Source organism: Sprattus sprattus (genome assembly GCF_963457725.1).
Source record: "Sprattus sprattus genome assembly, chromosome: 2".
NCBI lineage: Eukaryota > Metazoa > Chordata > Actinopteri > Clupeiformes > Clupeidae > Sprattus > Sprattus sprattus.
Window position 1 is genome coordinate 64524775 of NC_137921.1, and position 13732 is coordinate 64538506.

Consider the following 13732-nt stretch of genomic DNA (forward strand, 5'->3'; position numbering starts at 1 on the left):
TTTTACCATACATATTGTCATATAAATATAGAGCAGGAATACTGGTTTGGAAAACTATATTTTAAGTTAATCTATAGATAAGCCCCATTTCGAGGGAAGTGAGAAAACAATAAACGGTTTTCACAACACAACACAAGGTAGCATGCTAACTCGGGTGAGCTCAACCAGCCAGTTCACAATGAAGTAAAACACTAAAACATGGATTACATTCACTTGCATAGTGACTCAAGCAGCCCACAGTTGGTCGGATCTCCCTGATGAGTTAGGGTGTCAGTATGACTTCAGACCAGGCTGGCCCTGAGCCAGGACTCCTCCACCACCGTGTGCTCTTTTAATATGTCCTTCCATTAAGAACCTCACACCGCCCAGAGACAGCCAAGATGGATGAGTATGTGAATGTTCAGTGATTTCCTTCATATGGTGTATATCAGGTGTATATAACCAGGTTTTACCTTGTTATTCAATCACCCAGTGGTTTAATATGTGTTTCAACTGACTTCATGTGGCTAAACTCACACACAAACATGATACTGGAGTTCCAATCCAGCAGGCAAAAACAGTAATGTGCATATTGACCAGTTTCAAACCCTCAACGGCCAAATGGTAATCCTCAGAGCTAGGGCCAATCTGCTGAGGTAGCACACCCCACCTTCTCTTCCAATGAACACTCCTCTGGCTTATAGTTCCCAGCACAAGTGAGAAAAGAGAAACCCTAGATTATGACGTGGTCACAGCGAGTATATTCAAGAGTATATAACCTAAATTAGCATAGGTTAGGAATAGGAACTATTCTTTCCATTCTTTCAGCCATGTTATTCATTAAAGGCAGAGAGGTTCTGGTCAAAAGTACATTTAGCCAGAACAGCTCTCTGCACACATGCGCCGACAAAAGATAGATAGGTGGGAAAGCCACAGGAGCATATAGATATCGTACACAGATGAAAGCGTCTATGCTGTAAGTGAGGCTGTTCTCATAGGAATTAAAGCTGGGATCTAGTCTTCCTATCTGAAGCCTGAAAAATAGAACACAATGGAATGAGGATGAACAGGAGAGCAGGGGGCTGCCTCTCCTCCAAACTGTCATCTGAGGATCGAAGGCCATTTTGGGTCTGGTGGAGCGCCGGCGATGGTGGGGGGTGATGTTCACCACACCTGGGCATCCAGCAGCTGGATGTCTCCCACGATCTCCAGTGCGTTGACACGGCCCAGGTCCTGCACGCGGTGCTTGTAGCAGAGCTGGTGGGCTCCGTTCACAGCCACTTTGAACTCCTGAGCCTCACAGAGGATGATCATCTGGAGACCGAAAACAAGCGCTGAGCAAATCCTGTATGTTCTATCTCCTCTCCGTTTACTCCATGTGGTTGCAGAAAAGATTAACAGTGTTGATAACTGGGTTCCTCTCCTTTAGGAAATATCCAGCTCAAGGATTTTCCCACACCATCTCAAGTTCACCAGTAATGATTAGTGCCTCCTAGTGGCTGAGTGTGAGAATGCGACATGAGACTAGACTACGAAATACCTGTGCTACCATATATTGACTTAAATCATTACAATTTTGGCCAGTAGTTGACCCAGAAATTCCAGGACTTTCCGATAAATGTGCTATGTTTCATGGACTTTAATTGTGTAACAAGTATTTTTTTATTGCTGTGGGTTGACAGCAGTCTGCCTTATCTGCACAAGCTTTCCACTAATACAATATATAGTCTTTCTCTGACGTGACGGTTGAACACCATTTCCCTGGAGTCCTGTTTTTAGACTGATATAGCACAGTTCTGGCTAAATAAGGACCTTTGGTGTGTCGTAAATTGTTCTAAGTCTTTGTTTTATCAGCGATTGAGAGTAGAGGGGGGCTTCAAGCTATACCATCTCTGTATACTTACACCAAAATAGAACACCCGGTGTAACGAGTCTCTCTTTCCCCACTTGGAGTTTTGGAAGAGCCTAGCGCTGCGCTCAGTGTGGGTTTAAGCAAAGCCCTGTGTGTGCTCACCTCGAAGAACTCCCCTGGTGTGAAGGGAAAGCTGGGGAGGCTCTTCTCCTCTGCTCCCCAGTATTCAGACAGGTAGGAGTTACGGACGAACTCCCCGGCCTTCAGGCGTGGGTTCAGGTGCAGTGCTATGTCCTCGGTGCCGCCCACCCGCAGATTTACCGAGAAGCTGGATGAAAACCAAGAAAATACAAAAGTGCAGAAAACACAACAAAGGTCAAAAAGGCCTGACATGAAGTCTTCTTCGGCTAAAACTATCTATGACCTCATTGCAACTGACTGGATTTTTAGAACCTTCAAACTTTGTAGTTACATGAAACAAACCTTTTATTCTTTGCAAACTACACTTTCACTAAAAAAACAGCCGTGTCCACGTATCAACAACCAGGCTACAGAGGGGGTTCGTTTGTGCAGCTGATGCACACGTGTTTGTCTGGAGATGCTGGAGAATGCAACTGACTCCAGCAGTCACAGTCTTTAGTTACACAGCAGGACTAATTCATGCTGGTATTTCAAAGCGAGAGACAGCGATAATCAAATCATAAGTGAACTAGCTGGATGCTAAAGAATGATACACTATTTAATGTCCAAGCATGACTCATGAAGTAGAATCAGAGTTTGACATATCAAAGTTTCATATGTAACATTATGTACATAGAGAATATACATAACATACGCACCTGTGTGGATAAAGGTTTATTTGGCCTTTTACCAAGATGGTTAGTCCCGGACTCAACCCTTTCTCTAGGTTACCTTTGAATGGAATGCTCTAGAAAAACAGAAAGGAACTGTGTCTTTTGTCTGTTTATGAGACAACACAATGGCCAATCACCATTATCCTGAACAAATGCAGATGTCAAAATAGTTCACACTGGGGGTTTGGCTGTTGTTTTTGACAATCTCCAACTCCCTTGACCATACAATTTCAAACACCATAAGTTCAGTAAACATTGCCCTAGCTGACCTTCCATCTGAAGGGCCACTATCCTAGAGACTGACAGGAGGGGAAAAGAAAGATTCTCTGGCTTGAAATGCCAGATCCAGATGTAGTTCCTGACAGCTCTAGATTTTTTCAAAAAATGCACTTATGGAGTTTGATGTTATGCAGTACAAATGATTAGTCAGCTGCTGCATAAAAGTCACGAGTCACCATTACAGGTTTCGGTAATGTTTTCACTGCAGCATCCACTCACCAAGTCACCTGAATGTGTCAACTTCCCCTGTGGAACAACAAAATAAACACATTTAGCTTACAGGTTTCAAATGGTTGGAAGTCTGCAAGAGTGTCTTACAGTTTTCATTGGTTATGATGGTTGATTGATGTATTAACACTAGTCGAGGCTGACTGCTGTAGTCACACCATTCAGGGAATCCCCCCCCCCCCCAAGAATATTAACATCAGGTCTGTGCAATAATGAATGGCATGCACAATAATTTGTTCATAGAATTAGGAGTTCTTACATTAGGTTGTGTGTCTTTGTTGGTTCTTATTGGCTGAGCTGGGGATGGTGCCTAAAATTTTGTAAATAATTAATCATTATTTAATCATAACTAGAAATGACCACCATGTATTTTTGCTATGCAACTATACTAAACATGGTAAGCTAAACTAACATTTCCACGATATCAAAATGGTTATTGATTATTTGAGGGTTATCATTAGGATATTCACCGAGTTTCGGATGAAGCCAATGGTCTGGATGTTGACCTTTCCTGAGATGTTAATGGTGTCCACCCTACTCAGATCCACCCTGTGTTTATACTCCACCACATGAGCTCCATTCACTGCCACCTACAGGACAACACAGGAAGTACACAGTGAGCTACACCGGGGGCATCTTCTTCAACCAACACTGAATCAAATAATGGGACAAATCGATCCAAAGAAAACAGTATGCCTATGAAAAGCCAAGTGGAGGATACAATGATGAATGATGTTAAAGCAATTTTGTCGTCAGATCTATGTACAAGAATAGTAAGCCAAAATGTGGACCTCCCGGAAGACACCCTTGGAGACTGTCCATATATGAGTGGGATGTAATGAACTCCTTTAAACTTTTTCAGAAGATGTGGCGGAGACTACCTCTATGAAGAGTTTAACTAGACCTGGAATTTGAGGAAACAAAAACATGCAGAAAAGCATGCCCCATTCTCTGAAACTTCTAAATCAAATTAACCAATTGAATTGATCTGAGAACATGTTTGTTTCCTAGCTCTTTGCATATTCTGCCTTTCATGATAATCTCTGAGGAGAGAACACAAGACAGCTTGTTCTGTCAACGATGACCTAGAGCTAGGTCAGAATTGATAGAAAATTGTACACAACAACAATCGCCGGTGGGGAGAGGCCATTTTTCCATTGACTGGAATCCTGCTTTATTTATTGGTGGCACCAATAAATAAAGATTTGGGGGGAAAATGGCGGCGATTGTTTTGTTTACCATTTTCTATCAGTTCTCACCACACAACGACGTGTCATCTTTGCTCCTTGAATGTCGATATGTAATGGTATGGAGTTATTGAAACTTACTACGTGTTAAAAAGACTAGAAAATTAATGTTTATTTTTAAGCCTCGAAAGTTGCACTAGGTGCCTTTAATAGACCCTTCAAGGAATAGTAGTTTAAGTTTCTCCAACAGCAGCTATGTTTATCTTTGCCGCACAGTTACAGTCCGACAGCGATGGGAGCTTCAAGACCAAATAAGCACTGAAACAGACCAAACAAGTCAAGCAGGATCAATATTTATAACTAAAGTGCACTTTCGTAGAATAACAGAGGGGAAAGGTGGAAAAACTGGTGAAGAAGAGATGCTTTTCATATCCCCTCTAAAATGGGGTTAACGTTTCTCTACAGTAATCTGTTCCAAATCTGCCTTGGATGCACCACTAAAAGTTAATAAAAAAACGTTTACTTTCATATTTCACACCAGCTATTTTCTCCACTTTATGTCGAAATGAAAGAAAATTGGTGTTCCATCAACCTGTTCATCTGCCAGTTATATATTCAATGTGGATCAACCTGTGGATTACACACATCTTCCTTTCTCACCTTGTATGAATCCTTCTGCACAAGGATTATTATTTCAAACATAGAGCCCACTTTGAAAGGCATATGGTAGAGGATCTCCTCCTTGCCCCACCGTTCCCACAGCAGAGTGTTGCAGACAATGCAGGTCTTCTTGACGCGAGGGTTGAAATGGAAGGCCACGTCGGCCCGTGGTTTTGTGCTGCTCCCACATGTCAAGTCTACCTGGAACCTGGTGAATCACATTTTGCCAGTCAATTTTGTGGAACAAGAATCCTACAGACAGCTAGCGAACAATAGGTTACTGTTGAGTAATGTGTCTGCATTGAAATGTATATCCCGACAGTTCATGGATGCGACGACTGAACATTCTGACACAAGTCTCGACTGAAAGGATGGTGGCAAGAATCTACCAAAATTATGGAGAGAATATGAATGTTTCGATTCCGTTCCAAAGGGTGTCATTTCCCAAAACCAACTGCATACCAAGCAAATCAAGAAAAAAAAAACTCAAATTACGTAGCCTACCTCTCCGATTCAATGGGAACATTTCCTTGAATTAGGATCATCTCCCCTGGAACCAAACCTTGTAATATGGTCCCGGCGAAGGGAATCGGCTGTGTGGAAATAACACTTAACTTTACATCACAAATGACCGATCTAACAAAATCATTTTAGCTGGTGATCACAATTCATAGTTCTAGATGGATTACCCCAGCAGTAAGTGAAGAAATGTTTTCACTTTCAACTAACAGACTGCTCTATAAAGTTTGAAAGCTAACAGCTAACATTAGCAGCTGACCACTTAAAAAAAACAGACTTTAAGATAACGCCAGCTGACTTAAGACCCCAAATGAACTTACCGGATTCAATATTGTTTGCCTTGGCTTTTTCATAGTCATTTCTTTGGTAAAGTGCAAACTCGTCAACGTTGAAAACAGAAATCTTGCCCGTGCAAGCTATTATCGATGCGTTTATTTACCCTTACTTCCTGGTTTGAAACTGTAGCTGACCCGCCCCAAACCATAGTCACGTGACACAGAAGTCGTCTGTTTGGACAAGCAATTTTAAGCACAACATCAGTGCGCCCTCTGACAAACCCACTTGAAAGTGCCTTCATGCCCAACTAGCCAGCTTTCAAATGCAAAAATAACAAAATCCCCTCAACCAAAACCATATCATTATAAAAATATCCAAGAAACATCAAGTGTTGGCTGTCGTTTTATTAAAATGCTTCTCGATTTACAAATTGAAAATAAAAAGTACAACATAACAAAAACAAACTCACTGTTAACACAAAGGAAAAAAAAAGTATAAAACAGGCCATTTAAAAAAAGCACATAGCTGTATTTGTAAAATTACACGAACTTGATAAATACATTAAAAGGCATCATCCCAAATTACATTAAAACACATGAAAGGTGTGATGTATCCAAATGTGCCAAGTGGTGCCTATCCAGGTTTCCTGACCCAGATGGCAATTCTGAGGTAGCCTAAGTGCACATGACAGGAAACACCATCTTCCAGGTGTAGGTGCATTTCAGGGCCCATCACCAACACTTAAGACTCCTTCCAAACCCCCTTCCCTTCAAGAGGAACTGTGCAGGGTATACTAACTCACTACAAGCTCTACTGTCAACTACTGCAGGCTAAAACTCATGAAGGGAGGCGAGATTAAGACAGGTTGCTACTGCAGGTGGAAGTTCAGGCCCATCAACAGTTTTAGAAGTCAGCATCTAGCGTGAAGGCATTATCTGTGGTGCCAGACATAACACCCATCCTTTGGTACTCTCCTACACGTTTCTCAAAGAAGTTGGTCTTGCCCTCCAGCGAGATGTTCTCCATGAAGTCAAAGGGGTTCTCAACTCTGTAGATCTGCAGATAGGTAAAAAGCATATTGAAATTAGACTTTACCCAATACAGTTACCTTCATTCATTTATACCACTGTTCGGTGCAGTGATGCAAGGATGACCCATACAATTACTTGATCACTAAGGCGCCGAATGGGCAGCCAACAAACAGCCCTAGTCTCACCAAATACTTTCTATGGAAAAGAAGTTTACCTTCTCAAAACCCAGCTCCAGCATCAGTCTGTCTGCGACAAATTCAATGTAGGTCCTCATCATATCACAGTTCATTCCAATCAGCTTGACTGGCAGAGCTTCCGTCAAGAATACCTAGGACAGGAATAGAACAATTAAAATAAATGAATTACTCTTAAAAAACACTTTACTTACCATACATCAAAAATATTTCAATTGCTTTTTTATTTTTTTCAAAAGATGAATCAATTACCTGCTCAATCTCAACAGCGTTCATGATTATCTTCCTGACAGTTTCTTCTGATGGTTTGTTGACAAGGTGCTTGAACATCAGGCAGGCAAAGTCACAGTGCAGGCCCTCATCTCTGCTGATGAGCTCATTGGAGAAAGTAAGGCCAGGCATAAGACCCCTCTTCTTCAGCCAGAAAATGGATGCAAATGAGCCAGAGAAAAAGATGCCCTCCACAGCAGCAAAGGCAACCACTCGCTCACCTGAAACAAGTCAGACGCAACTTTAAGTCTTTGACTAACAAGCCACTCATCGTTCCTTGGACTAAAGACGAAAAGGTTGCAGAGTACATAAGGTTGGAACATACCATACGCTGCATTCTTGTTGCCAATCCAGTTCCTAGCCCAGTCAGCCTTCTGCTTAACACATGGCATTGTCTCAATGGCATTGAACAGGTGCTCCCTGCAGGCAATCACAACAAAGAATTAAAAAAGAAACTTCAGCACCAACGTCATATGGCATTTGTCAAGGGTGTGTTTTAAGGCCTAAGCACTTATGCACCAGGGATTTGAAACTTGTATGGAAATATCAGTTTTAACAAGACTATAATGCTTTCATTAGTCATGCTGACAAATGTAAGGAAATGGAAATTCTACAGAGTGGCTCAGACTTGCGACTGTTTCATGCCAGTGGCCACCAGTCAGCTGACCACATGCCTGCTGACCGGTATAAAGCCACCGACACTCAGCTCCCATTTTTAGCTGAGGTCCGTACCCCTGCGCGTCTCATCACAGCCAAAAAGTAGCTTATGGTCAGGATATCCTTTGGGGACTAACCTCTGTTTGTGGTCCTTGATGTAAGTGTCAATAAGCAAGCTGTACATCTCGGAATGGATGTTCTCCATGGCGATCTGGAAGCCATAGAAGCAACGTGCCTCTGTGACCTGCACTTCCTGGGTAAACCGCTCCACCTAGTGGCAAAACAATGAACACAGGAACATTGAACACCCTTCCCTTAGCCAGTCACACAAGCCAATGTCTATGCTTACCATGTTTTCATTGACAATGCCATCACTGGCAGCAAAAAATGCCAACACGTGAGAAATAAAGTGTTGGAAATTGAAATTCTACAGAGTGGCTCAGACTTGCGACTGTTTCATGCCAGTGGCCACCAGTCAGCTGACCACATGCCTGCTGACCGGTATAAAGCCACCGACACTCAGCTCCCATTTTTAGCTGAGGTCCGTACCCCTGCGCATCTCATCATAGCCAAAAAGTAGCTTTGTCACACACAAGCCCAATGACTCAATTTGTACAACATCTATGCTTACCAAGTTCTCATTGACAATGCCATCACTGGCAGCAAAAAATGCCAACACGTGAGAGATAAAATGCCTCTCTTCATCCTTCAGCGATTCCCAATGCATGAGGTCTTTGGAAAGGTCAACCTTAAAATATACCAGAGGAGGAGATTAGTGGATTCTGAACACATGGATATGTAGGGCTAGACAACACACACAACAAACTTACAAGAAACAAAGAAAACCCACCTCTTCTGCAGTCCAGAAAGAGGCCTCTGCTTTCTTGTACATCTGCCATACGTCATGGTACTGGATAGGGAAAATGACAAAGCGACGTGCGTTCTCCTTCAGTAGAGGTTCTTCAAAGCTGGCTTTTGTGGTCTTCGTAGGCCGAGTCTATTTTAAAACAAAAGTTGAACAAGGTCATCCCATCATTACCAATTAAGGATGGACAAGTGATACAGACCAACATTTATCGGTGTTAAACAGTCAATATGCTCGCGTTAGCACAGCAGTGAACACTTCGCAGTTAGTTTAATCTTAGTTAGTAATATTAGCTGGATAAGCTAACTAGGCATCATTGAGGTTACACAAGAAACTCATGCTGCCCCTCCCCCAATTTAGACCGTTTCGTAAGGCTGGGTTGTGTAAACCAAGATAAGTCTTTAAAAAAAGAAATCAATAAAAAAAAAAACTTTCACTACAAACAACAAATGTAACTACATGTTGTCCAAACCACATGGCGACAAAGTATCTCATCAAAGGTTACTTAACTCAAGGTCAAATTATTTCACATTATAAGCAGGTTAACGTTCGTTAATAAATATCAATTACCTCGGTATCTTCGAAGATTTTACGCGCTGTTTTGGAGGTCAACATCCGAGTAGTGTTCAGGCTTGGGGGCTGGATAAAAATTAAAGCCATTGTGAACAATCTTTACGTGAGAACCTTAAATGTTATACTTCTGACCAACATTTAGTTAAGTTATACAAGAACCTTGTTAACCATCCTAGTGAAGTAAGCTAGCCTATAGTCAGTAACTTCAACATCGACACAGAAATGATCAAACATTACAGTTAACCTACTGGTCAGTATTCTACACACATGGTTTATGATATTAAAAGGTTTCTACACTTACCGTGTTTTCTTTGTCAGTCAGGGACATGCCCTCAACTTTAGTAGAGATGATGTTCTCGTTTTTGGCCGAATGCGGGGACCTAGTAGATAGCATTTTCAGGTAAATTAAGAACAGCACCGAGAGCAATAAATACAACTATATTACAAATAGGCCTACGTCTTGTATTAAGGTATAAGAGTGTTATCTACACGTAAGAGAAAGAAAGAAGCTCAACTAGTTGGAGACTAGCTAGCTATCTTATCAGCTACAAGAAACCTAATGAAGGACCAAGGGTAAAGGTGTCCTTTTTATATCAACATTGGCGCTTGAAAAGGGCTTACCCAATTGAGTTCGCCCACCTACGTCATTAGAGCACCAATCAAGCGTTCGAAACGCATTGCAGGGCTACAAGGCAGCTTGTCTGGGATGCCTGATGGGTAAGCCTAACCACTAGTGTCCCAGATATGGGATTCCTTCGCTCTCCTCCAATGGTTGAAATATTACTAGTTACTGTGATGGAATTTAATTTACATGGTACTTTTCAAAGTGGTATAGATTTTTTTTACAGCAGTCAAATTACTGTCTATAAACGATACATTTATTGATTTTTCTCTAAAATCTATTTCTATTGCTTTAATGTCTTCATGTGTCTCAGCCAAACGCCTCTTCAGCCTTGGCTTATGCTGAAATCCAGTGGGGAGGTGGAGAGTGCTCACTGCACGTGCATGACTGGTGTTGTTGAGAGTGTGTCCATGTTGCGGCCTTCCTGTACAAGATCGACACCGCAGTACACATGCATGGCAATGTGACGCCAACAGAATACTGGACAATGCCCTCCAATGTGAACAAAGTGAAAGGAGCGCCTGGCTGCAGCATCTAACATTCATGCCGTTGAGTCACCCTCTCTAGCCAAACCAGCTCTATCAACTGTGAAAAAGATCTGCTATCGCCAAAATAACTCAGACAGACAATGTCCCAGAGCCAATCAAGACTAGAAATTGAATGTTCATTTTTAAGCCTCGAAAGTTGCACTGGGTGCCTTTAATGTCTTCATGTGTCTCAGCCAAAAGCCTCTTCAGCCTTGGCTTATCCTGAAGCCTCCAGTGGGGAGGTGTAGAGCGCTCACTGGACGTGCATGCCTGCTGTTGTTGAGAAGTGTGTCCATGTTGACCCATCAAATTGGGGGGAGACCATGGGGACACAGCAAGGGACTCTTATGTCCACTCAGAGAGAGCTGTGGCACCTGGAGATGAAAGTGGAGTACTGTTGTTTCATAATCGTTGCATCTGGTTTAGCAAGGAGGTGAGAGAAGCTAAACGGCTGTACTCTCGAAGCTCCAACACCAGTTCCCAGCCAACGACGCTGCTTCTGTCTGGAAAAGGGCTTGGGCAAATTACAAAATGTAAGCCTATAGCCCATTCCACTAACGACTCACACTTGGCGAACGACCTGAATGATATTCACTGCCACTGTGAAAGACAATGGGACAGTCCTGAAACCATCCCCTGTGAGATTACCCACCAGCTCCAACCCATCAACAGTACCTCCCCCACCACAGCAGAGGCCTGCGCCTTTCCACAGCTTCCCACCTCAGAGCCCCCCCTCCTCCCCTACGAAAGTGAGGGACGTCAACAGACTCTTCAGACCCCTCCAACCCTGGACATTTATTTATTTTGTATTACTCTCTGAGGTATTCAGCTACAGCAGAAGAATGCGGTCCATGAGGATCAAAACCTCATGCCACAAGACCAGCTTCTTCCAAGCTGCAGTTGGCCTCCTCAACAAGGCCCAGGACACCCCCCCCCCCCCCCCCCCCTCCCCCCGACACGGACTCTTATCCATTCTTAAAGTCTCAAGATCTGACTCATGTGATACATTAACACACACATTACATTATCTTGCACATTGCACTCTTGTTTTGCACATTCCTGCATAAACTGCACAGTTCCTCCTTTTCATATTTCATATTCTGTAAATATTTACAAATATTTGCCAAAGCAAATTTCCTGGTCTGCGTCAACCTAATAGGCAATAAAAACAATTCTGATTCTCATGATTCTGATCAACTCCTCATTCCCTGAACTAGGTGCGACCCCTGACGCACTTGTCTACTGTAGTTGTTGTAGGAAAGGCTGTGTGGAAATGAAATGCCCTACCAAGCACTGAGATCACAACATCATGCAGGCCTGTGCTGATAAGGACTTTTCTCGGCAGTTGAATGATGAAACGCTGAAATTAAAACGCACACACAGGTACTACAAACAAGAACAGACACACATCGTTGTGACTGTTTCACAGTTCTGTGACACTGTAGTGTGGAAAACAAAAAGCTGTGTCATTGTACGGCTCATGCCTGATGCAGACCCAGGGCTGTAGTCTACGTGATACGCAGGTATACGCCGTATTACCACCTAAAACGTTCGTGGGTTTGCGTATATCTACTAAATCCTAGGCCAAGATACGTATCAAGGCTTCAATGAAGTGTGTGGTGGATAAAATGCATCGAAATTGTTGTCAATATTAGCATGTGTATTGTAAGCTATATATTTTGCATCTTTATTTTCTAACATGTTTATTTATTGGGGAAGGGCTTGTGGGCCCCGGGGGGGGGGGGGGGGGGGGGGGGGGGTGGGGGGTAGGGCTGTGGCACCGACCCATCACAGACAGTATACCCACCACAGAAAACTAGACTACAGCACTGTGCAGACCTATGGGAAACAACTCTTTTGCCAGGGCTTGTTGCCTGTCACTAATCACCTTCAGCCATGTTACAGGCTGGTCAGAAACGGCACATAAAAAAACACAGTGGAGGAATAGATTAGCCAAACTTCAAGGGGACTATGTGCCTTATGCTTCATTACCTACCTTGAGGTACCTACCTTCAACATCTCTTTTGCTAAAAAAAAAAAAAAAAAGCTAAAACAAACGGTGTTCAATGCCTGGCAATATTTCAGCTTGTATTAACTATATTTAATTTCTGTGCATCTGTTTTATTTATATTCTTGTATTTATATATCTGCACCTTATTCTTTAAGTATTTAAATGTACCTTTTAATGTTACTTTGCACCTTTGTCATTTACCAATTGCACCTTTTTCGCTAACAAATGTGGAGCCAGAGATCCAGTAGCTCGTTTTATTTGATATGGGAAAAAGCATTGCATATCTAAAAGTGAACATTTTAGAAAATACAGACAAACAGCGTACATTTCTAAGGGTAAATTCAAAATGTAGGCTTCAGAAAAAGGTTGCATAATTCCAGGAACACTCAAAGTTGGAAACTTTCCATCGGAATAAACTGGAAATGTTGGTTATTTTCACTTCCTGCATTTACCTTGTCATATATGACAAAACAACATTGTTAATACAAAATGAATGTCGAATAAAATAAACGATTATCTATGATCACTCCACAAAATAAAATCCCATTCTAAATGTAAAATTAAAACATTTAGTTAAACTTCTCAACCCTCTGGTTTTAGCGTATTTCCTATGAAATTGGAGGAATGCACTGCACATGTCTTGGAGGACTACACAGTGCAGGGTTGAAATAACCCAATTTTAACCAAGATCTGGAATTGCTCACGTTAGCCACTTGCCAGCTAGACAATTTTGCTCGTACAAGAGGACTTCAATTAATTCGGTGGATTTGGTTTACAATAGCTAGCGACATCCTTTGCAAAGAAACACACCGTGTGCATTCCAGACACCTTTATAAAATAATTTTTAAATCGCTGAAGTTTAAATTTTCAGTAAACTTTTATTTTCGATTAGTCGGCAAACTCGTGCTATTTTGAGGGGCCCGCTTGTCACTGAAAGCCACCCTTTAATGCTATCGAGTCCAAATTCATAAAGTTACTTCACGCCGTATAGACCTCTGCCCTATTTACCCACAATTGTCACATTAGCAAACAAGTGTTGGCTGTCGTTTTATTAAAATGCTTCTCGATTTACAAATTGAAAATAAAAAGAACATAAACAAAAAAAAAACTCACTGTTAACAAAGGAAAAAAAAAAGTATAAACAGGCC

The 13732-nt window shown here is 42.0% G+C and overlaps 2 protein-coding genes across 5 annotated transcripts; both read right to left on the minus strand.

Annotated features, from left to right (window-relative positions):
• Positions 1 to 5999, minus strand: lgals8a (galectin 8a). The gene is made up of 9 exons (XM_080833275.1): positions 5879 to 5999; positions 5544 to 5632; positions 5040 to 5247; positions 3663 to 3782; positions 3452 to 3502; positions 3184 to 3210; positions 2671 to 2759; positions 1994 to 2159; positions 1 to 1293 (listed from the first exon to the last, which is right to left on the minus strand). Exons 1-9 carry the CDS (start codon positions 5915 to 5917, stop codon positions 1144 to 1146), a joined length of 939 nt encoding a protein of 312 aa, XP_080689401.1. The 5' UTR covers positions 5918 to 5999; the 3' UTR covers positions 1 to 1143.
• A 738-nt stretch (positions 6000 to 6737) lies between these two features.
• On the minus strand, positions 6738 to 9818 carry LOC308383045 (ribonucleoside-diphosphate reductase subunit M2-like; the record flags this gene model as incomplete). Of its 4 annotated transcripts, none has more annotated exons than XM_080860633.1 (9): positions 6738 to 6890; positions 7080 to 7193; positions 7312 to 7550; positions 7655 to 7749; positions 8124 to 8257; positions 8618 to 8734; positions 8837 to 8947; positions 9428 to 9490; positions 9726 to 9818. In XM_080860633.1, the coding sequence occupies 9 exons, from the start codon at positions 9816 to 9818 to the stop codon at positions 6738 to 6740; spliced, it is 1119 nt and encodes a 372-aa protein (XP_080716759.1). The 4 variants fall into 4 exon arrangements, with proteins under 4 accessions (XP_080716759.1, XP_080716758.1, XP_080716757.1 ...); XM_080860632.1 differs by having other exon boundaries at positions 8837 to 8977; positions 9422 to 9490; XM_080860631.1 differs by having other exon boundaries at positions 8837 to 8980; positions 9422 to 9490.
• Positions 9819 to 13732: the final 3914 nt, after the last annotated feature.